The sequence below is a fragment of the Phascolarctos cinereus genome, unplaced genomic scaffold (genome assembly GCF_003287225.1).
Source record: "Phascolarctos cinereus isolate Bilbo 61053 unplaced genomic scaffold, phaCin_HiC Scaffold_4;HRSCAF=312, whole genome shotgun sequence".
NCBI lineage: Eukaryota > Metazoa > Chordata > Mammalia > Diprotodontia > Phascolarctidae > Phascolarctos > Phascolarctos cinereus.
Genome location: NW_027555847.1, coordinates 624,450,011 through 624,474,738, shown reverse-complemented (window position 1 = coordinate 624,474,738; position 24,728 = coordinate 624,450,011). Strand labels below are relative to the sequence as shown.

The 24,728-nt window shown below is 43.3% G+C and overlaps 1 protein-coding gene across 2 annotated transcripts; it reads right to left on the bottom strand.

Moving 5' to 3' along the window:
• Positions 1 to 1,956: 1,956 nt before the first annotated feature.
• LOC110193308 (uncharacterized) lies at positions 1,957 to 23,952 on the bottom strand. 2 transcript variants are annotated; one of them, XM_020964984.2, is made up of 8 exons: positions 23,837 to 23,952; positions 15,032 to 15,402; positions 13,433 to 13,495; positions 12,399 to 12,446; positions 11,560 to 11,646; positions 9,796 to 9,864; positions 2,486 to 2,560; positions 1,957 to 2,354 (listed from the first exon to the last, which is right to left on the bottom strand). In XM_020964984.2, the coding sequence occupies exons 1-8, from the start codon at positions 23,863 to 23,865 to the stop codon at positions 2,074 to 2,076; spliced, it is 1,023 nt and encodes a 340-aa protein (XP_020820643.1). In that variant the 5' UTR covers positions 23,866 to 23,952; the 3' UTR covers positions 1,957 to 2,073. The 2 variants fall into 2 exon arrangements, with proteins under 2 accessions (XP_020820643.1, XP_020820644.1); XM_020964985.2 differs by lacking the exon at positions 12,399 to 12,446.
• Between the last annotated feature and the right edge of the window lie 776 nt (positions 23,953 to 24,728).

The following is a 24,728-nucleotide window of genomic DNA, read 5'->3' as shown; positions in this document are numbered from 1 at the left end:
AGGACTTTTAACCTCCCAGTGCCTGATTTCTCATCTGTAAAATGAGGGGGTCAGAACAGCTGATCTCTAAGGTCCCTTCCGCCTAGGTGATCCTAGAGGAGGAAGATCCATGAATATCCCCATCACCACAAATGGGCCCTTTTATCTTTCTATCTCCTTGGATTAAATTCTTGCTAGTTCTGTCTTTATTCTTCGCCCACACATCACAGCCATCCTTTGTACTCAAACATCACAAATAACAGGTCAATCCTGCTGAATACTTTTCCCTGATGCCTCTCAGATCCACCCTTTCCTATCTTTTCTGTACATTCACCGCCCCAAGCCAGACCTCTGTGACCTTAATAAAGCTTGCTGCAATAGCAAGTCTCCCACTTCGGCTCCTACCCTTCTTGCCACATGATTCCCTCCTGACTCCTGTTCACCACCCAGCTCCATCACAGTGGCAGTCACTTATGTCTTGCTAAATCCTAACCTGGGACCCTCCTACCATCCACCTCCTTCACTTGTGCTGCGGGACAGAGCTGGAGGAAGTCGGGCAATCATATTGACTGGGTCTACCATAAAATTGTTACCTGATCTCCACTGGGTCCTCCCTACAATCCTTTTATTCCACCTTAAGTGGTTTTCCATACCTCTCCCCACTTCTCTTTCTTCAAGACTCACACAACATTCCCTTTGTCCATCCTCTGAGCAGAGGACTTTGCCTCAAATTTAACTGAGAAAATAGAGACTGGTCAGTGTAAGTTCCCTCTTTACATCTCCAATGCCTTGGACATCATCATTTGTCCTCTCCTCGTTTCCTATAATGTTCTCACCAAGGTCAGCCCCTTTCCATGTACCTTTGACAATAATAATAATGATGATGATAATAGCTAACATTTACATAGCACCTACTATGAGTTAAATGCTTTACAATTATTATCTCATTTAATCCTCACAGCAACCCTGGGAAGTAGGTGCTATTACCCCATTTTACAGATGAAGAAACTGTGGCATAATCTGGCTCCTTCCAGTCTTTCTGGTCTTCTTACATTTGCTCCCCATCATACATGCCATCATCCAGAAATGCCAGCCTTCTTGTAATTCCTCGCACAGGCCATGCCTTTTTATTAGCCATTTCCTGAGCCAGGACCACTCTCCCTCCTTCTCTCCACCTCCTGGCTTCCTTCAAGTCTCAGATAAAATCCCACATTCTTCAAGAGGCCTTTCTGGATGTCCTTCCAGCTGCTAGTGCCTTCCCTCTGTGATGACCTCCCACTTCCACTGTCTGTGTCCCATGTTATCTCCACCATTAGAATGGCAGCTCCTTGAAGGGCTCCTCAAGACCATGTTTTGGCCTTTATTTGTATCTGTGGCATTGACCGTGGTGCCTGATACATAAATGCTTGTTGACTGCTTGATTTATCTGTTAAAAAGGTATAACAATACCTATGTTTTGAGGCTTAAGTGAAATATCCTATGGAAAGTGCTTGGTAATAATAATAGCTAGCATTTATATAGGGCTTTAAGGTTCGTGTGGGAAGCTAGGTGGTTCAGCAGACAGAGTGCTGAGCCTGGAGTTAGGAAGACTCAGCTTCCTGAGTTCAAATATGGCTTCAGACACTTACTAGCTTAACCCTGTTTGCCTCAGTTTCCTCATCTGTAAAATGAGTTGGAGGAGGAAATGGCAAAGCTCTCTAGTATCTCTGCCAAGAAAACTCTAAATGGGATCACAAAAAGTCAGACACGACTGAAAACGACTGAACAACAACTTAAGGTTTGCATGAGTCTCATAATAACCTTGGGAGTAAGGTACTATTATTATTCCCATTTTACACTTGAGGAGACTGAGGTTAAGTGACTTGCTCAGGATCACATAAGTGGCTGATTCCAGTTCCAGTGTTCTCTCTATTATGCTACTTCACAGCCAAATGAAATGTCAACTTTTATTATATGAAAGAGGCAGAGTCTGAGGGATAGAATCCAAATCTTTATCTCAAACCTTCCAAACAGGGGGAACACATGAAATTTACTTAGACAGAATGCATTCCAAGAAACCAAGGTAATGTGAGCTGCATCTCAGAGAACTGAAGCCTACTTGGGGTGGGCACCACCGGAAGGCTCAAAGTCTGAAGGATAAGGCTGTGGAACTGGAGATCCAGAGAAGACAATGCTGGGATTGATCATCTCGGGGAGAAAGGGCCCGGAGTGGAGGGAGGCCTCCGTCTGGTTGGCCAATAGCAGGCAGAGCTGGTACATGTTGTGATTTAGAAGATGGATGCCCGGGATCAGCTGTTCTTGCTGGTACTGGAGGGCTTTGGCAATGTACATGCTGACCACAGACATCTCCTGCTGGGTTCGGGACAGGTTTCTCACTGCAGGAGGAGAAGGAATATATCCGTCATCAGTGATCTAGACAGGCGGAGTCTCAAAAAAACCCCCAAAAAACCAAAAAAAAAAAAAAGAAAGAAAGAAAAGAAAACCAGCACTGCCATTGCTTACTTACATTCCTCCAGCATGGTCTCCCCAATCTGCTGGTATCTGGGGTCACAGGGGACCTCAGGCTTCTCTTGCTGAAAGGCTAAAAGAAAACACAGACACTGGGATAATAGGCATGAATTAAGAGAAGAGTTCCTGCTGTACCAGTCAACCACCCCCTCCCAACCAAACCCTGACCAGGCACCTAGTCCCCCCATCTCGGGCCTTGAGCACCTATGGCCAGGGTAAAGGAAAGGGTCAAAAAGGAAGAGAAAGATCATCCTGGACACAGAGGATAAAAAGAAACAAACCAGAGCATCCTTCTTTTCAGACTTCTCTTCCATCTCATGGACTGGGGTGCCATCTTTTTATCTGAAGAGGGCATGAGCTCAGCCACTCAACTGAAGCTATGGTCTCATCAATTTGTAAGTACCCTCCAAGATGACAGCAATCACAACTAGGTATGCCTACTTCTTCCCAGGTGATTTTTATTCAGGTCCTCTTATGAGTTAGCCACAACATACTGGAGGCCTCCTTTGCCTTCTCCTGACTTTTCAAGGGTTCCATTGGAGCACTCAGCCTATCCGCATCATCCTTCCATCTCAACCCATGACCAGCCCACCATCTTTTTTCCATTATCTGTTTCCCTGATGGCATTCTTAACTCCTGCTCTTCATTGAAGTTCTTCATTTATTAGATGTGGAAACCTACTCAGTCACACCCACCATGTGCCTTTCCATAGACTATAGGGAGCTTTGTTACCCATGAAACAAAGTGTGTGTGGTGTGTGTGGTGTGTATATGCGTGTGTGTTTGTGTGTGTGAGAGAGAGCGGTGAGATTAGAGAATGAATCTTTTCTTTTCGCCAGAACACTACATATGTCCTTAGACAATTAAGTCACTTCTCTCTGAGTCTAATTTCTATCAGTTACATGGAGATGATCCCTCATCTCTACTTATTTAAAAGGGATGAAATAAAGGTAATGCACATCGAAAAAATCAATGAGTGTTTAATAGGAAAGGTACTATATTCATCTAAGGATTAGGATAACAATTTAAACATAGATCATAGGATTTGGGGCATCTGGGTAGAAAGCATTGGACTCCTGAGTGAGAAAGACTTCAGTTCAAATCCTGACTCAGATAGTCATTAGCTGGGTGGCCCTGGGCAAAAGCTTTTAACCTCTCTCAATCTCAGTTTCCTATTTGTAAAATAGGGGATAATAATGTCACCTATCTGACAGGATTGCTGTGAGATCAAATTAGATTATAAATCACTTTGCAAACCTTAAAGAGATATATAAGTTGGAGACTAGGAGATGTAGTAGATAGAATGATAGAAAGGCCCCTAGGCAAGGTGCCTAACCCCTCTCAAACTCAGTATACACTGCCATAAAATGGGGATAACAGCACACCTTAGGGTTGTGAGAAATAAATGAGATTATCTATGTAAAGTACTCTGCACACTTTAAAGTGCTACATAGATGCTAGCTGTTTATAACTACAGCTGGAGGGGACCTGGGAGTATACTTAGTCTAACCCTCATTCCACAAATGAAGACACTGTGATCCACAGAGGGGATGTGACTTTGCCAAGGTTACCCAGAGACTGAGTAGTACAGCCAGGCTCAAGTGGATGGAGGAAAAGATCATAGAATCCTATCATTTCCCATAAATGTCAGACCTTCATTGGGTCCCACACAGGCCCTGGTGAGGTCAAGAGATCTCACTGGTGGTGCATTCCCTGTGGCAGTGATTAAATCCAATATCCACAAAGCTCCTCAGGGATGCTACCTGGTGTGTGTGGATTTAACCAGCCAATCAATTGGGCAACTGCTAATGGCATAGAGGGGGAAAAGGCACACGAGTAGGACTCAGGACGCCTGGGCTCCAGTTCCAGTTCTTGTCATTCCCTCCCCACCTGACCCCAGCCTCCACCAGGCAAGTCATTCTCTGAGCCTCAGTTTCCTCTGTTGTCAAAATGGGATAATAATCCCACCCAGAATGACCTCCCTCATAAGGTGGCTAACAGGAAAGCACTTTGTTAACCTTAAAGTGTAAATCAATGTGAATTACTTCGAAGGAGTGTGCTGGTAAATGTTTAACAACCAGCTCTGAGAGAGGGGCAGAAGCTTAAGTTTGATCTGCATTATTAACGTTTTGCATATTAATTTCTTGTCTAGATAATCAGTTAAACAATAAAGCCCTGACTTATAGCATTTGCTGGCTCTCGGGTGTAAATACGCCTACACTGAAAATTTAACAAATAGCTCTCGCAGAATCAGTGCCAGCATATCCCTGGTACTATTATTATAAATAATTTATCCATTTGGCAAGTGGAAAACCATGTCAAAAGACTGGTTCTCTAGAGAAGTTTAGCAGCAGCTAGATGGTGCAGCAGTTACCCACAGAGACCTGAGATCCTCCCTCAGACACTTAACTAGTTGTGTGACTCTGGGCAAGTCACTTAATGTCTTTGTCTCAATTTTCTCATCTGTAAAATGGTAATAATAATAATTATAGCATCGACCTCAGAAGGTTGTTCTGAGGACCAAAGGAGAAAACATATGTAAAGTGCTTTGCAAGTCTTGAAGTGCTATAAAAATGTTAGCGAGTATTATCACTTATAATCATTAGACTATGAGCTCTTTGGAAGCAGGGACTGATTTTGCCTTTCCTTTTTATCTTCAGCATGTAGTAGGCGTTCAATAAATGCTAGTTGGGTAATCAAAACCTGTGGTATCACTGGATACCTCTTAGGAAAAAAGAAATCAATTGTTGACCGAAGGATGTAGACATTCATCTGCCCAAAGGCAGAGGGCTTGATCAGGTTATTCCTTAACAGTCCCTTCCTATCCTTCTACTTTAGAATTGGTCCTTTCTGGCTTTCGGATTCTGTGGAGGGCTCTTGCAAATATAAAACATTTTTCTTTGAAAGCCTTTTACCCACATCATGCAATTCCTCATGGGAACCAGGGAACAACACCATTTCCCAGTTCTCTCCTGATGAAGAAATAAGATGCAGCCAAGGCCACAGTGTCAGCTGAGAATCTAGGCCTTCAGATCAGAGACTGAGAGCTGGCGGAGATTAAAAAAAAACCCCCAACAATTTCCTGTTACTTTAATCCACAGAACTCACATGAATGATATCGGATGTTTCCAATAGATATGAAGAACCATCATACAGTTTTATATGTCATATGGTTTCTTAGTAGAGAAGGTAGTTTGCTTTCTTAGTACTATGGTTTCTTAGCACAGGAGAGGCTATGCTTTTATATAAAACAGAATTCTTTAAAGCATAAAAAATGGCTGATTGTTAACAGCTATAATTATTTTTCAATAGTTGGATTCTTTTTTTTTTGGAAACACTTCAAACAGTTGAATTGTGCCCATCTCCTTCCAAAGTATCAAATGAAGACAAACAAAAATGACTTGTGAATGAGTACTTATCAACTGGCAGATCCCATTCATTTTACAGATAAGAGAGGTTAACTTGCCTTCACACAGGTAGTAAATAATAGAGCTGAGACTTGAACCTGGGTCCTTGGGACTCCATTCAAGTCATGCTGCCTCCTAAGCATATCAACCAGGCCAGTATAAAGTCTTGCTCAGATGCCCTGTCAGGCTATGGTGGTGATCCTGGGTTCTCAAATGCTGCACCAGTTGAATTTAAGCCCTGAGGGGCCTCGCTGGGCTAGAAAGGCTTAGAATTTGGTCACCGTTAGAGATTTTTGTATCCCCAGCACTTAGCACAGTGCTAGGTGCACAGTAGGTGCTTCATAAACGTCTACTGACTGAATGACTGTTGTCTGAAAACTAGCCTAGCTAAAAGTAAGGCAGCTCATCCCAAAAGGCTGGCCACCCAGTGGTGACTTTTTCTGTCCATTTACTACCTGTATGAACACAGGCAGGCATATGCTTAGGTGAGGGACATACTCTCACTGATAACTATTAGTTCTTTCAAAGGCTGAAGAATACAGTTGAACAGCCCCGTATTGCCTTTCAATGGAACAAACCCAAACTTCGGTCAGATAATTAGACCTCAGCAAACAAGAACTAAAAGAGGGCCTTAAAAATGCTGTTGCAGTAGTGCTAACACCCCTTCCCACTCCAGGACTACTGCATCGACCAAGAAAGCCATGGGAGGGTCCAATGAAGCAACTAGGATGTTTAGCCTGGAGAAGGGAAGACTTGGGTGGTGGAGGGAGGAGCATGAGAGCTGTCTGAAGGCATTAGAAAAGCTGCCTTATGGAAAGAGGATTAAATCTGTTCTGCTTGGCCCCAGAGGGCAGAACTAAAAAGAGGCAGATTCACGTGTGAAGGAAGGAAGAGCTAAAAATCAGAGCTGTCCCAAAGGGTAATCGGCTACCTCTGGGGGCAAGTCAATCCAGCACACATTTATTTTTGTGCTAAGCACCAGAGATCCAAAGAATGGTCCCTGCCCTCTGAGAGTTCCCAATCTAACGAAGATGACAACAGGCAAGCAACTACGTACGGGATAAATTGGGGATAATCAACAGAGGGAAGGCACTAGCAACAGGGGGGACCGGGAAAGGCTTCCTACTGAAGATGGGATGTCAGCTGGGACTTGAATATAGTCAGGACACAGAAACAAAGGAGAGCGTTCCAGGAATGGGGGCCAGCCGGGGAAGATGCTCAGAACTGGGCGATGAAGGGTGCTGTGTTCAAGAACCAGCAAGGAGAAGAGTATCACTGACCCCAGAGTATACCAGGGAAGAGTAAGGTGTGAGAAGACCGGAAGGGAGCTAGTGGGAGTAATGGGATCATCCACACTGGGAGTCTTTAAAGAGAGGCTGAGATGACCACTTGGGCATGTTGGAGTGGGGCTACTTCTCCAGAAGTAGGTCAGACGTTGTTGTTGTTCAGTTGTATCAGTCTTGCCTGACTCTTTGTGACCCCATTTCGGTTTTTTCTTGGCAAAGATACTGGAGCAGTTTGCCATTTCCTTCTCCAGTTCCTTTTACAGATGAGGAGGTGACTTGCCCAGAGTCACACAGCTAGTAGATGTCTGAGGCCATATTTGATGAGTCTTTCCGATTCTAGGCCTGGTGCTCTAGGCTCTGTGGTGCCACCTAGCTGCTCTCAGGGCAGACTAGATAGCTCTATAGTGCCGTCCTAACACTGAGATTAAGCGATTCTTGTGAGAATCAAAACTATCAGGTCAGCAGCTGATCTGAACTCTCCGGCTTCTTAGCTGCGCATGTGAGTGCATGGAGGAGGTTTGGCGGTTAGTAAGTACATGGATGGACTCGTACCTTTCAGCTGTCTCCCTGATAGCTATTTCCTGCTGAGTTTTACACATTTTTCTTCCCTGTTTTGACATATGTCTTTGTGGTAGGCTCTGGTTACGAAGAATATCAAAGGAGAATTTTACTAGCAACCCAGACATGTGACTCATCAAGGCCACAAACGGCACAGTACAGACAAGATGTTTTGTTGGTGTTCAGGTGTGTGTGATGTGGGAGCCGGGGAACAGATGGGGAGGAGGAGGCTGCTGAGATGTGCGGGAATCAGAGGTGTCAGATGTAATTAGATGAGCAAGCAGCTGCACTGAGAGCGAAACCAGGAGTTCAGAGTGAGCACGGGCGAGGCAGATAAGGATTCACATCTGATGCCGCCAGGAGGTTTGGGCCTCCACCTCCAACCTATGCTATTGTCCTGGTGGTCTGCTGGCCTTGGGCAAAGAAGGACCAAGAGCATTGGGGTAGCCAGCAGGAGAAGATTAATTATGCACCCTCCCCTAGGATCTCATCACTCGCAGCTCATCTTCCACCATTAGACACTGCCAGGCACTGCTCTGATGACTGATGACTTCTGGGATGACCCCAAATGGGGAGGAAGAGCCAGGAAGGGGCTTGGAGAATTCCATTCTCAAAATGTGTTTCTCCTCCTAGCTTCCTCTGAATTCAATCCACATCATTTTCTGCTTCACCCTTAGAGGATATGGACCCTTGTGCCACTGAAGCACTGGGGAGAGTAGAAGGAGGGAGGTAGTAGGATTATTACTACTTAGTATTTCAGTAATTGCAGAAAGAATTCAGTAATCACAGGCATATAGGATTCACAGTTTGAAGGGCTGGTTTTCTAGTCCAACCCCTTCATTTTACAGAAGAGGAATCTGAAGGTTTGGAGAGGTGACCTGCCCTGCCCACGGCTGTGGGCAGGAAGTGACAGAGCTGGGTCCTTTGGGATCACTGTTCTCCACTACCACCAAGAAAATGCAGCAAGTTGGTGTTGTTATTTCAGTTGTACAGTTGAGGCCCAGGGAGGTTAAGTAATTGCATCCACCTTGCAAAGCAACACAAAGAATGGAAAACACAGCACAGGCAGATAGCAACAGGCCAACAGCCTCTTAGGAACATAAGGCAGTAAGGTGTCACTGAGTGGAATCTGCTCATTGTGCAGATGAATAAACTGAGGCCCAGGAGGGTGAAATAACTTGCCCAAAGACACATAGGGAGCCAATAGGACATGTGGATAAGTAGATCAGCTGCCTTGACTCAGGGTCACATTCTGATCAAAGAGTCCAACATTTTTCATCACAAAATGTCACAAGGCTCGGTTTTGTTTCCCATTACTTCTCAAGACTGGTGCACACAGAATGCAATCTGTTGACAGCAGCTGCTTGTGAATGCTCAGAAACTGGTAATTATCTGTGCAGTAGAGGCTATGTTCGCTTTCTCTGTGCCTAAGTGTGACCGGCAGCCACGTCAATCAAGCCATGTGAGGTGCTGACAGTCAGTGTTTACCCAGGGGCAGATGTGCTGTGACAAAAGAATAAGAGGAGGGTGGGGGGGGGGGGGCCTCTGAGTGGTTTGTGAGGGAGGAGACAATGTTTCTTCATCTGGTAAGTGGGATTTGGTCAGAGGGGCACAGATATGATCAGAATGATCCTTGGATTAAAAAAAAATTTATATTGCAGGAGCTTGAATTGATTTTGAACTGATGGCATCATAGTCCAAAGAAGAATAATAAGAAAAGGGATGGAAAATAGTTTCCTAAGAGGGAGGAAAAATTCAGGGACAAGGGCTAAGCTGAAAAAGAAAAAAGCTCATAGGAAGTTCAGCTTGGAAAGAGTTTTGGAATCACCCTTACAGACCCACCGACTTCTTCAACCCTCTCCCATATTTCCAATTTCTCTTTTTTACCACACCCAAGTTAATCAGCTCTTCAAAGGACACATCACAGACACTGATTTTTTAAAAATCCCACGTTTCAACATGCTTAAGAACTTGACATAACACACTGGCTCCATGGAAACCCATGGCCATTAATTACAAAATTCGTCCATCCCATTATCTCCCCATCCTTCTACGTACCCGGTTCCTCTAGTGTCTCTCTTCCTAAAGCTGCTTGATTTGCTGCACATCCATCCACTTCTTTGGGCGCTTATTTTGAAAAATATTGTACTCATGAGTTAGACAGCAGAAAATAACACAATATGTTCTTAAATGAGACTTTCAACTACCCCCTTGACAAGTCAACACTCATCCTCAGTGTAGGTGTGGTCACAAAGTTCTTTTATGTTTACTCTCAGATGCCTACCATGGTCCACTTGGTCAGCTGACCCCTGGGAGAGAAAAATAGTCATTCCTGGTAGGTAGAATGTCCTCTAGGATTCTGGGACATGGGGTTGTTAGCAAGCTTGTAGCATTGTATAGTGAGAATGCCTTGGGTTGGAAATCAGGAGACATGGGTTCTGGGCCTGGCTCTGACATTAACTGATTGTGTGACCTTAGAAGATGTTAGGGAAGGAAATCAATCAACGTCAGGCACATGCCAAAAAGTAGGTGGGAAATTCAGAAATAGTTACAGAATTTCAGAGCTGGAAGGGACTTCAGAAGTTTCCTACATCCAACTTAAACATAAGCAGGGACCCCTTCTTGACAAGTGGTCTTCCAGTCTCCCCCTGAATGCCTCCAAAAAGAAGATGAAACCACACTCTTTCCTGAGGGAACCCACTGCTCTTTCTGTCAGGTCTGATCAAAAGGTTAATCCATCGTTTGGAAACCAATACCATTTGCTTCTGGTTCTGGCCTGTGGAGACAAGTGGAACTCTTGACTGGTGTTTTCTAAGACAATAAGCCTTTGGAAAATCACCAATTCTCCCCAACTGTAGGTCTTCAAGCAAAGGCTGGGTGACCACCGCTAAGGTCCCTTCCATCTCTAAGATTCTGCCTTGGTCTCTGCAATGATGCTCACAACACCCATGACAGAGATAACTAATGCTAATGTGGTTTGGGGTGAGGGTTGGGGAAACCTTATTTTCCAATGCAGGCTCTTTCTTCAAGTTGCTGATGGGGAAGGTGAAGCCCAAAGTAGTCTAGAATACTCTGGGTCAGGCCACATGGGGCCTACAACACTCTCAAGTGCAATGCTAACCAGATTTAGTTCCTATCTGGTTTTAATGTGTTGCCATGCTAATAAAAAAGGGAAATATATAAATGTGTGGTTTTCTAAGTTAATATGCAACCCTTAGGGATCCTTATGTATGGTTTAGTTACCTCCACTTCTATTTGAGTTTGACAGCACTGTTCTAAAGCACCCCTACCCCCATCATCCAAGAGAACCCAGAATCGGCAGGCTAGGTGGCACTGTTGGACCGGATGTCAGGAAGACCTGAGTTCAAATCCTGCCTCAGACCTTATTACCTGTGTGACTCTGGGCAAGTCAACTTAACCTCTGCCTCAGTTTCCTCAACTATGAAATGGGGATAATAATAGCACTTACCTCCCAGGGTTACTGTGAGGATCAAATGAGAATATACATGTATGTATATATATGTATATATGCATATATAGATTATATATTTGCAAAACCACATGTGTGTCTATATACATACATATATGTATGACTTTGCAAATCTTAAAGTGCTATATAAATGCTATTATTATTATTATTATTAATTATTGATTGGGATATGGCCCTTGGGTATCTACCAAACCCTAGAAAGTAAGAGAAATGCACTCACAAGTGAGAAGACCCAGCATGGAATACATAGGCTGTGCTGGAACACTGATCTTAGATGGTCATGGTCCCATGCCCCGGTATGATTTCAACTCCCTCTTGGATTCTGGACTTACCATCACTGGTTTCACTGTCGTTGGACTGATGCTCTGTGATGGGAGTCACTGCCTGTGGAGGCTGTGACCATGTTCCAGGTAACACTTCTTGGGTTTGGAAGAAAGAATGGATTATTTCAATCATCTATCACCAATTATCTCTGGTGAGTAAAAGGCAACAAGAAACCTCTATGTGCAAAAAAACCCCACCTAACTTTATTTATAAAAAGAAAGTGAGGAAGGCAGTTTTCCCACTTGGACTCAAAGCCTCTCTCTCCAATTTCTTTCAGGGAGTAAGGAATGAGGCTTTTTTTGTGAAAAACTCTAGCCATATGTACACAGGCTAGTTGATGTGGTCAATTAAGGTAATTAACTGAATTACTCAGGCCAAAAATAAACCTACTAAAGAGAATTTTTGTCTCAGTTCCTTTTCTGAATCAATTCAACAAATATGTTAAATGCTTACTCTGTGCCAGGCACCTTGTCAGGCACTAGGAATACAATGACAAAAATGAAACAATCACAGCCCTCCACGAATTTACATTCTATTGGACAGGGGGAGGAGGAGAAGTGAGTGGATAAACACACAAGAAAGACAGAGCACCCTCTGGACAGTTAATGACTCAACTTTCCGCTTCACCTCCGTAGACACTGCTGTAGTCAGAAAAATTCTCAGCCACCAAAGTCTACCAAATAACTTTCCCATGGGGCTGTGATGCACCCTTCCCCTTATCACAGCCTCCAACCCCAAGTATAAATTTATTGGTCAGACCTCCCTGAGTTTCTGTGTCTCGGGTGAGGGAGTGGGTGGCTAAGAGGGTTGACTCAGTTCAAACAGAGATTCCTGTTGAGAATGTTACCTGGCTGGTCTGGGCCAGAAGGCTTCACAGGGAGTGGAGCAGGCATTTCTGAAAGTTAGAAATGGAGGTAACAGCATCACTTAGGCAGTGCCCACAGATGCTGAACCACTAGAACCTGTGCAAATAGGACTTGGACAAACCTCGCAGGCAACATATGATGCAGAGGTCATTGCTAAGATTTGTCTTTTGGCTAAGCACATACAGATGGAGACACTGGAATTGTAAATGAGTATAAGATGAAAGGGTTTCTTATTCCTCTAGAGTAAAACATATACTCCTTTGTTTAGCTTTTAAAGTCCTCAGCAATCTGGCCCCAGCCTATGTTTCAGATTCATTGGACATTAACCTCATCTCCATACTATGATGCAACCAAAATGGTCTTCTCTAGGTTTCTCACTCAAGACATTTCATTTCCCATCTCCGAACCTTTGTAATGGCTTCCTCCCATCCCCGGAATGCCCTTCTACCTTGTATCTACCACAGAGAGCCCCTAGGCAGTGCAGACAACACCCACTTTTTGCATGCAGCCTTTACTAAAGGTCCCCTAATTGCTAGTGTCTTCCCTTCCAAACTACTTTATATTCAATTACTTTGTGTATATTTGTATTAATTTTATATTTATGCTTCATATTTACTGAATATTATATTTAACATATTCATATTAACTTTATAATATTTACATTTACATATGTCTCCCAGTGAGCTTATGTACAGTCTCTCCTATTAGACTGTGGGTTCCTTGACAGCAAGGACTGTTTTTTGGTATCCTTAGTTCCTTCTAGGGTGCTTGGCACATAGTAGGTGCTTAATAAATACTTGTTGATTGAATTCTGGTAATTTTCAAGCCCTCAATCCGACCCTCCTAAAATTAATGATAAACTTTAAATAAAGATGCGTGCTTTTTCCAAAGCCTAGTTCATTTCAATTAAATGAGCAGTCATTAAGCACCTACTAACGTGCCTGGGCCCTGGGGATACAAAGACAAAGAAGTAATATTCCCTGTCAGTAAGGAGCGTCCTACCCCCGTTTCTTACCCTCTTCCTTATTCTGCCTCTGGAGTTGCAGGGCTGTCTTTGCTTTGGTAGGTTGTTTTGGCCCTGTCAGGGAATAGAAAGAAATAGTCCATTTCATACAGAACAGCTAATATGGAACAACAGATGAGAACAGAAAATGAATGGCATCTGCTTTGCACAGAGCAGGTGCTTCCCCAGTACTTGCTAAGTTGTCAGAGAGAGTCCTGAAAAAGGACCAGGGCCTTCTATACAGTTTCTAGATTCAACTCTATGGGTGCGAATTGACCCCTAAACTAGGGATGATGGCCCTTATCCTACTTCATAGGGTGGTCTACTGTGAGACAGTGAATGGGAAAATTGATGCAAGCTCCTTGATAGCTGGGATTGAATTTACATCCCCAGCACCTAGCACAGTGCCTGACACATAGTAGGCACTTAATGAATACCATCTAATTGATTGAACAAGCACTTATTAAGTGCCAGCTGTGTGTCAGGCCATGTGCATGGAACTAGGGATCCAGATAATGAACTATCATCTCTACTATCAATGTGAAATGGAGATAATAAGGGCACCCATGTCACAGGGTTGTTGTGAGGATCAAATGAGATAGTAAAGAACTTACTGCAATGTCTGGCACATAGTACGTGCTTAATAAACACTTCTTTCTTCCTTCCTTCTTTTCTTTCTTTTTTCCTATTTTTTTTTAGGGGCAGCTAGATGGCACAGTGCATACAGCACCAGGCCTTGAGTCAGGAATACCTGAGTTCAAATCCAGCCTCAGACACTTACTAGCTATGTGACCTTGGGCAAGTCAGTTAACCTCTGTTTGCATCAATTTCCTCATCTATCAGAGGGGGGATAATAATAGCACTTACCTCCTTTGGTTATAAGGATCAAATGGGATAATAATCATAAAGCACTTAACACAGTGCCTGGCACACAGTAAGTGCTATGTAAATATTGTTCAGTTGTTCACGTCCAACTCTTTGAGACCCCATTTGAGGTTTTCTTGGCAAAGATTCTGGAATGGTTCACTATTTCCTTTTCCAGCTCATTTTACAGATAAGGAAACTGAGGCAAACAGAGTTAAGTGACTTGCCCAGGGTCACGCAGCTAGTAAGTATCTAAGGCCAGATCTGAACTCAGGAAGGTAAGACTTCCTGACTCCAGGCACAGCAGTCGTTCGGCTGTGCGTGTTAGCTATCGTTAGTATTATTACTATTTTTTTTTAGCAGCAGCAGTAGATAGAGTGCTGGGCCTGGCATCAAGAAGACCTGAGTTCAAATATGGCCTCAGATAGTTCCTAGCTATGACCAGGGCAAGTCACTTAAAAATATCTCTGCCTCAGTTTGTTCATCTGTAAAATGGGAATAACAGCTCCTCCCTCTCAGGGTTGTGCTGAGCATCAAATGAGATAATGGTTGTAAAGCACTTAGCACAGGGCCTGGCACACAGGAGGCACTATATACATGCCAAGTATTAGTATTACCAAGAAACTTACATTATATCAATGACCCTAAAGCTCTCTGAAAAGTATGAGGGGGCCACCCCTATGGCAAAGAGGCTGTACAGAATCAAGTGCAGATGAATTCAGCGTCAATGCAAGCTTCCTGACTTACATTTTGAGGGCCCAGCCTTTGGTGAGCACCTGGCCGCCATCTTCCAGAGGTTGCTCATTTCCTCATAGAAGTGCGGCAGAGGGTCTGAGTGGGCTCCTGTCGTCAGGTAACGAGCCTGTTCAAAGCGGAACTGGGTCTTGAGGTGCTTCCACTTGGTGCGGCACTGCTCGGCCGTGTAGCCCACATGGCGCTTGGCCAGAGTCTCAGTGACCTCTCTCCAGAGCTTGCTCTTTCTCTGACTGTTTCCCGAAATGATCTGGTGGACTTTGCCCGTCTTGAAGATGGCCTCTAGCAGCAGTTTGATTTCATGCTGGCCCCAGCTTGCTCTCCAAGAGCCTTTCCGGGGTTTCTTTAAAACATTTTTGGGCTTTCTGAGGAAACACAATGGAAGCTTTATAACAGGGGTTCCCCCACCTGTGATAGGTGCAGCCCCAGGAGGTATAAGAAGCTTGTCAAGAAGATACAGAGAATATGCCATTCTTTCTTTCTTTTTCTCTTTTTTAACATTCACTTCCCAAAATTTTGAGTTCCAAATTCCCCCCCACCTTCCCCCACCCATTGAGAAGACAAGCAATATGATATCAATTATGCAGGTGAAGTCATCAAAACATAACCAGGGAATATTTGAAAAGTAACTATATTACCCTATCGAAGTTAATGAAACGATTTTGTTTCCTGTGGACATATTCAGTTAAGCTCTAGAATTTATTTCCTTATTTCCAGACAGTGGCTTGACACACATTGAGTGCTTAATAAATGCTTGGGGAAGTAAAAAGTGCCCAGCATAAAAGAAAACTCACAAGGAAGCAAAGAAAAGATGGACAGCTCTCAATACAACGAGGAGTATTTATTATAGAGGCTTTTTTGACATGGAAATTTATTGCTGCATATTTTGAATCCTCTTTTATGTTCTGCTGTGCACATGGAAATGCTTTTTTTTCTTTTCTTATTTTGTATTTAAGTTTATAACATGTTTTTCCTTTTTTATTGTGTATTTAAGTTTAAAATTAGTAAAAAATATTTAAAAATGCTTGGGGACTTGGCTTGTCTAAAGAGAGGAGTACAGGAAAATTTAGAGATTTAAAAGATTGGGAACCCTTGCTTTACAAGGTTTAAGGTCCTTTGAGCATATCTGTTGTACAAACAGCTTTGCAACTGGGGAGAGAGGATGTCAACATACCTAGATTTAGAGCTGAAAGGGACCTTAGAGTCCATCCACCTCATTTTACAGATAAGGACACTGAGACCCTGAGGTCTCAATTTTACACTAAGTGACCTGCCCAACTTCAAAGAAGTAGTAAGTGGTGGAACTCACATTTGAACCCTGGTCCTGACTCCCAAATGAAACAATTGACTTTTGCCTTCAAAGCTCCCCACCCATTCATAAGTCAATACAGAGAGAGAGAGAGAGAGAGAGAGAGAGAGAGAGAGAGAGAGAGAGAGAGAGAGAGAGAGAGAGAGAGAGAGAGAGAATAAATGGAAGAGGAAATAAGGCCGACAGGGTGTAAGGAGAGACATTATCCCAGACACTGGGGACAGCCAACGAGAATGAAAGGAGTCAGAAGATGGAATTTGCTTTCATGGAACAGCAAGAGCAGTGTCCCAGGCTGGTTCAGCCCTACCTGCTGGAAAGGCAGGAATGTGGGCCAGAGTGTGGACAAGACTTTAAAACCCAAACAGAGGCCTTTATATTTGATCCTGGAGGCAAGAGGTAGCCATTCGAGTTTACTGAGTTTTCATTACTCGCTAGACCCCAACTTGTAGAGCAGATAAGCTGGTACCAGGCGTTGGAACAGTGCCAGGTAGAAGAATGCAGATGGACCCTCTGCTCTTCCCAAATCACTGAGTCCCTAGGTAATTGTGCCACTAGGTGGCTCAGCGGACCGAGTGCTAGACCTGGCTTCAGGAAGACCTGAGTTCAAATATGATCTGAGAAACTTACCAGCTGGGTGACCCTGGGCCTGTCTCAGTTTCCTCATCTGTAAATGGGGGTGATAATAATAGCACCTACTTCTCAGGGTTGTGGTGAGGGTCAAATGAGATATTTATAATGTTTTTTGCAAACCTTAAAGTGCTATATAAATGCGAGCTTTAGCTATTTTTAAAGCAGTTTTATAACTTAATTAGCATTTTCACCCAGAGGGTGAGCCAAGGAAGACAAATATTAGATGGAAATATACTCTTAGAAAGTTGCCAGGGACACTGAGAGATTAAATGACTTACATAGGGTTATATGGACAGCATGCATCAGAAATCTTGGGGCACTGAGAGGTTAAGTAACTTATCCAGGGTCACTTGGCTAGTAAGTGTCAAGAACTGGGGTGAGAGGAAGGGAACAAGCATTTATTAATCACCTACTGTGTGCCAGGCACTGTGCTGAGCCATTTACAGTTACTCATTTGATCCTCACAATAACCCTGGGAGGAAGGCACTATCATTATTCTCACTTTACAGTTGAAGAAACTGAGGCAGACAGAGGTTAAGTGGCTTTCTTTGAGCACAGGGACAGTCTTTTGCCTCTTTTTACATTCCTATTGCTTAGCACAGTGCCTGGATCATAGCAGGTCCTTAATAAATGTTTATTGGTTGACCTGCCCAGGGTCACACAGCTAGGAAGAATCTGAGGCTGAATGTGAACTTGGGTCTTCCTGACTCCTGGCCCAGTGCTTCGTGTACTATGGCACCACCTAGCTTTGAGAGAGTGAAGAGTGGTGCAGGACACAGGTTATGAGCTTGGATGATAGGGACAATGGTTCTGCCGACAACAAGTAATAGGGAAATTCAGAAGAGGAGAGAGTTTGGGGTGAGAGGGACAAGAGAACAGTAATTTAATAACTGTCTGCTGAGTAAATCAAATTGAATTGAACGAGAGTTACTATTATTGGCATCTGTTGAAGAAATATTTGACTGGAACAGAGAATGGTGTTATTAGTAAAAATAAGGTTTGGGGATTTTCTTAGGATTTCACCAAAAATACCTATTACCAGAGAAAATTCAAGAGTTGAATGTCGCTTCCTATTTGTATTGATCAGAACACTCTCCACTGACCCAAACTATTTGGGGAGGGGAAGGCAAAGAGAAATAGAAGCTTCTTTTGCCAAATAAATAAATAAATAAAAGTTTTCACACTATTAGAACAAACTGGTGGAACCTATAGAAAAGTGGTCTACATGTATATGGCAATGTTGGGCTAATACATTCATCTGAGGGAAGAAGGAAATTGGAGTCTTCATTTATTGATACCATAGAGCCAGTTTGTGTATGTAAAGCAACTAGAAAGAAATTCAAAGGTCAAGTTGTTTTCTGCTTGTAACACCCAATATTCATTTCAAGACATGCAAAAAGAATTCAGAAAACAGATTAAATTAAGTGGGAACAATACTGAGTTAGGATGTGAGCTTCACAGAATAGCAGCTTAAGAAATTACAGAGAGCCTGATCTAGCCCCCCTACCCCAAATGCCAGATCAGGAAACTCAGGTTGGTGAAGTAAGATGGAGTCCAAGGTCCTGGGTTCAAGTGTTGGCTCTGAAACTTACTAGGTGCTGCAGTGTTCAGAGGTCCCAGCCTGGAGTCAGGAGGACCTGAGTTCAAATTCAGCCTCTGACACTTACTGTGTGACCCCATTTAGGGTTTTTTTGGCAAAGATACTGGAATGGTTTGCCATTTCCTTCTCCAGCTCATTTGACAGATGAGGAAACTGAAGCAAACAGGGCTAAGTGACTTGCCCAGGGTCACACAGCTAGTAAGTGTCTGAGGCAGATCTGAACTCAGTAATTTGAGTCTTCCTGACTCCAGGCCTACCACTCTATCCACTGTAAAATAAGGGAGTTGGCTAAATGACTGTAAGGTCTTCCAGTTTTAAATTCACAACCTTAAGACAAAAGAGCTCTGGAGTCAAAGGTTCTGGTTCAAATATAGTAAATATGAGTATTTACTGCCTCCCTAACCTTACAGATCATGTCACCTCTTTCCATCTTTCTCACTCAGGAGGAAGATGGCCTAGATCACTAACCTCGTTAGTGTCTAGGACCATTTTGGCAATCTATGCATGCATCCCTTTTCAGAATAGTTGTCGCCTCTACTGATAATGGAAGGAAATGCTAAGCTTCAGTTAGAAGTTAATCAAAGTAACGATGTAATTTTTTTTTCATCCAAGTTCACAGACTCCCTGAAATTTATTCATAGGCCTCTAGTTTAAGAACTCCAATCCCATCTAATCTCTAAGGTTTCTTCTGTGATTTATCTGTTTTTCCTAAGGTCACATGGCTAATTACTGTCATATATGGGACCAGAACCCTGACCACTAAATTGAATGTACTATAGTCACTTATGAATCCTTTCAGCCGCAAACTCCCCAAGTCTATTCTGAATATAATTTGATTTGCAAAAATCTATTTTAGATCAGCTTTTTGGGATCAAACCCATTGATTACAGACTACTTTTTTCTTTTTTTAAAGGCTGAAGTTTTAAGACCTTCTAATTAGGCGATGGATTGTATGGGAGTAATTCCTGCTAAGAGAATTGCAGTTTCTTGCTGTCTAAAGTAGTGTTGATGATAATGATTGGGTGCGAAATTAATGGTGTGTGTTGTAAAGGCAATGTGTAAGTGTTAGGCTCCACAGGAATGGAATTGGAGGGAAATGTGCCTGGGAAGCTATGTGGGGCCGGCTGAGTTTTTGAGTCAGGGGGAAGAGAGGTTATGTGCTGAGGAGGAGGGAATGTCATGGAGGCCAACCACAAAGAAGAACTCACAGGGAAACTGCAGGGATTCTAGAGAAGGGGTTTGACTCCAAATTCCCAAATAAAATAAGGACCTCTTGGGGGTTGGGGAAAGGGCAGTGGGGTTCACTAGAAAATGCTGGATGTGAGCTCAGGGCCTAGATATGAAACCCAGCCCTGGCTAGCCTCTCTAGATAATCTATGATCCAATTCATTCATTCATTCATTCATTCATTCATTCATTCATTCATTCATTCATTCATTCATTCACTGTGCTAGGTTCTTAGGGATACAAATACGAGAAACTGTCCCTACCTTCAAGAAACTTCTATCCTCTTACATAAAAGCAAAAGCTAACATAAACTTTCATGGGAGCAGTGTTCTTAGGAAGTGAAGCAAAAGTCATATGAATGTTGATAAATCGAACCTATGGGAAATAGGGAGTTAGGTTCTCTCAACCACCGAAAACTGTAATCTTTTGCTAGAGACTGCTGAAAAATACATTTTTGCATACAATTCTTTATAACAAAATATTAATTCTGATGATATTCACTTTTCCTAACACAGTAACCACGAAATAAACCGATAAAATACAGTACACAAAATAAAACTGGTAACACACAAAACATTTTTTCTCGCTACTAATTCCTTAGAATTTGGTGACCTTTTGTGCTAATATCTTACAATATTCACTTTTCATAACACATGAATCTACAGTACCATCAATGCTTGCCTCCTTTTTTTTAGATATAAAAAATCCTTGATTCATTAACAATGGCTGCAGGCGGTTCCAGCATAAAGTTTCTCCAACACCTTTATTTTCTCACTAAACCACCATCACAGACTTTGCAAGCCCCTGGGTATAAAGGACTTGCACCACCCTGTGGGGTCATAACTACAGCACAAAACTTAACTTTTAAAGGCAAGCAATGAAAATATGCCATGAATGCATAGAGAGCTCTTTGTATTGGTAGGGTGAACAAGACCAGTGAAGCACCTAGTAGGATATCAGCCACTCCACAAATTTGTGCACATATCACCTCTCATTTTTTTCAACGTGAAAGTGAAAACGAGATTACACCCAAATGTCTGCAGTCCCAAAGTCAAAATCGCAAATGTTGAGGATTGACTGCATACCCAAATACATACTATGGTGATTTATAAAAATACTGAATAAAAGGCACTCAGGAGTGGCATTTATTAAGTGCCTATAAAGACTATACCAAAAAAAAAAAAGGCAGCTAGGTGGCATAGTGGATAGAGTGCTGAGCCGGGAGTCAGGAAGACCGGAGTTCAAATCCAGCCTCAGACACTTACTAGCTATGTGACCCTGGGCAGGCCACTTAACCCTATTTGCCTTAGTTCCCTCATCTGTAAAATGAGGAAGGCAGATGAAGGAGGGCTTCTGAGGTCCTTCCCAGCTCTATAATCTATGACTTTATGTACACTTTTCTAGGCTTGGTATGGATGGGCTGCATTTTATTTCACTGGAGGGAATTCTGGAATAAATGAGATCTTGGATCTATTTAAGCATGTGATAATCTTTGAGTGATAGGGAGCCCCATGCTGCTTTCAGATTAGTGGGAATGGGATAAGACAGCAGAAAGGCAGGAGCAAGCCTTGTGACTCTTCACCCCAGAGGCAGGGTGAGGAAAGTCCTACCTGCCAATGAAATTCGACCCCCTCCCCCATCCTCCTGGCTGGGAAATGCCCCAACATGTGCCATTAAAAATTCCATGTGGTTGGGTGACTTGGCCTCAGACCTTGAATAAAGCACTGACTTAACCTGCTGCTTTTGAAATTCAGGAAGCATCTATGATTACTAATAAAAATAAACAGGCTTCGGGTGGGGGGAAGGGAGTGGAAAGAGGGCTATTCAATGGGTGTGAGTGGGTGGTTGTGATAACTAGGAGCTAGGGACCTGAGACAGGAGAAGCCAATCCCCATCCTCACCCAACCACACCCAGTCTAGTAAGGCATTGTGATATAAGATAAAACCAAAAAGGCCCCCATCACTGAACTTGATTTCTAAGGACCAAGGCTCTAGCCCAGGCCCTGCCACTTAATTAGCTGGGTGACCTTGGTTAAATTACTTAACCTTTATTTCCACATCTGTGAAATGGGGATCTGCCTTACAGAGTTGACATGAGCTATGTTAGCTATTGTGATTACTGAGCACAGGAGAAATGAACCTTTTGGGGGGTGGGGGTGGGGCAACGGATGAAATCCAGGGAAGTTGTAAGCAAATTAAAAGTTGGAGAATCTGTTTTTAAATAAAATCATGAGGGTTGACCATTTAAGAGAACAGGTGGGTCAGTCAACTTGTAATAGAAATAGCCATCCCTTATATTATCCCTATCATAAGTGTCAATTCTAGTTAATCAGATTTGCTTGGTATGGAATTGGGCAGCCTTGCAAAGTACATAAAAATCAGTTATTTACAATCACAAAAGGGAAAAATCTGTAGATAATAATAAAAGTTCACATCTTTATGGTGCTTTAAGGTCAGCAAAGATGCTTTTCATGCAACATCTCACTTGAGTCTCACAACCACCCTCTAGGGTAGGTGCTATTATTATTCCCATTTTATATCAGAGGAAACTGAGGCTCAGAGGCATTAAGTGACTGGCCTGGGGTCACACAGCTAGTTAAGTGCTTGAGATGGAAAAACCCAGATCTTTCTGACTTTTCCTGTTAATTCATGGAGTCCATCTTGGCCTTTGGTTTCCAGAGAATCAGAAACATTCCTAGAGATGAAAGGGACCTTTGAGATCATTCCAAGGTCAAATTACTTCCTTTATCATCTCTTTCTCTCCCCCTTGCTTTTGCAGAGGTTCCCAAAAGTGTGCAATATTGCCCCTGGTGGGACAGCTAGAACAATCCAGGGTGGGGCGGTAGTAGCCTCTGGTGCAATGGAGGAAGGAGTATGTGAATAAAAATGAGAGGGCCATGGAAGCTTAAGGAAAGAAGAGAAGAAAATTCTGAAAAACCAATTGTACATATTTCATCTGTTCTGTAACAGAGTTAAAGTCATAATGATTACATTATTTTCCAAATAAACACACAAAATACAAGTTATAATCAATCCATGGTCCACCAACAGGTCTTAACAAGCAAGTGTTGGCAGGCAAGCCTGTAGCCCATTGTGAGGAAGTCCAGCATGCATGGGCTGGAATGTGTGTGTGTAAGGACTTGTTTGTAATATGATACTGTATGGTTACATGACCCAATACTGCATCAACAAATCTCAATACAGGAAAAAACTCACAAATTTACAAATAATTATTAAATTTAAGATGCTTCATTAAAAAAATTATTTTTTGAAATGACACATAGTTCAAAAAAACATTAAAAAGTTAAAAAAAGCAGATTTCTAGAAGGGATGCTGAGTAATTTTTTTTTTAAAGGGGGCTGTAGGCAAAATAAGTTTCGGAACCTTTGCTTTAAAGGAACAGAGAACTACAGAGTAGAAAGAACCCCAGCCTTGGGATTCAAAGGATCTGGGTTTGAATCCTGATCTTGCTACTTACTACATGTGAGCCCTTGTGCAAGGCCCTCAACCTCTACGGCCTCAGCTTCCTCATCTAGTCCAGTTAAGCTGGAGACGTCCCCCAAGGTCCTTTCTAGCTCTCAGTCCCATAACCAGGTACTCGAGGCCCGTCTGGCTGGCTGATTCCCACTCCCTGTGTGACCTCAGTAAATCATGCATCTTCTCTGGGCTCCTTCGCATCTAAAGTGCAAGGCTTCTCTCATACAACCTGGATTCTCAGCTCTCCTTTTCCCATGCTAAGTCTTGGGACCCTATATGGACCGACGGATGCCATGGCAACCAGGCAGGCGGCGGGCAGGGGACTGCAGAGTCACCAGCCTGGTCGAGAGGGAGCTGACCACACCTCCCTCTCCCCATCTGGGATCTGGAGGCTGGCATTTGAGCCCCGAGGCGGCAGGCCTGAGACACCGCAATGCCCTCCTCCTGGGGTCCCCCCAAGCCTTTGCACGGCCCGCGGCTCCCCCCCTACAGTGGTCAGCCCCCGCCCCCGCCCCCACCCCCGCCCCCACCCCTCCTGGGGGGGCCCGGGACTCACAGGTCTCCCTGAGAGCTGCTCCCCTCCATGCCGCCCCTCCCGGGGTCTTCCGGAGAATGAGCACGCCTCCTCCAAGGTCACGCCTCCCGAGCCTCGCGTGTCTGCTCCTGGCCTTGACCGCTAGGGGCAGGCAGCGCGGCTCTCACGGACTCCCCTGATTGGCTGCTTGGCAGCAGTCCCGCCCCCTTTCCTCCAGCCCCCTCAGCACCCAAGGGATGCTCGCATGTGCGGTCCCAGAACCATAGACGGGGAGGGCCCTCAAGGGCCATGGGGCGCCCTCTCTATTTGACGGAGAAGCAACCGAGGCACACGAAGTCACGAGATAAAAATAAACATAACATTTAGAGGTCGCTTCAGGGTCAGCAAAGTACTTTACACAGATTAATTACAACACTCTTGGGACCTGGGCGCTATGTTTATCCCCGTTTTATAGACAAGGCAATTGAAGCAAAAAGAAGTGAAGGGATTTGCCTAGGGTCGCACAAGCTAGGAAGTGTCTGAGTCTGGATTTGAACTCAGGTCTTCCTGACTGTAGGCTCAGAGCTCTGTCCACTGCCCCGCCTAACTACCCATATGTATAAATACGGGTGTATATTGTGTACCCTTCACTATGTGTATATATATATATATATATATATATATATATATATATGTATATGTGTGTGCATATGTATGAATACACAATATGTGTTTATAAATATATACATGTATAAACAATATAATACACATCGTTATGCATATATGTACATGTTAATACATGTGTATGTATTATACATATACCACATATGTCTATGCATATGCATACATATAACACATATCTCTGTGTATGCATGTGTGTATATTATATACCACATAGCCATATGTTTACATACTTATAAACATATCTCTTCTA

Excerpts from the sequence above, each read along its gene's own strand:
- LOC110193308 (XM_020964984.2), bottom strand. The coding sequence starts at position 23,865 with ATGGAGGGGAGCAGCTCTCAGGGAGACCT. Across the intron at positions 12,447-13,432 it reads GAGGCAGAATAAGGAAGAGG|AAATGCCTGCTCCACTCCCT; the intron begins GTAAGAAACGGG and ends TCTAACTTTCAG. Across the intron at positions 9,865-11,559 it reads CGACAGTGAAACCAGTGATG|CGCCCAAAGAAGTGGATGGA; the intron begins GTAAGTCCAGAA and ends TTTCAAAATAAG.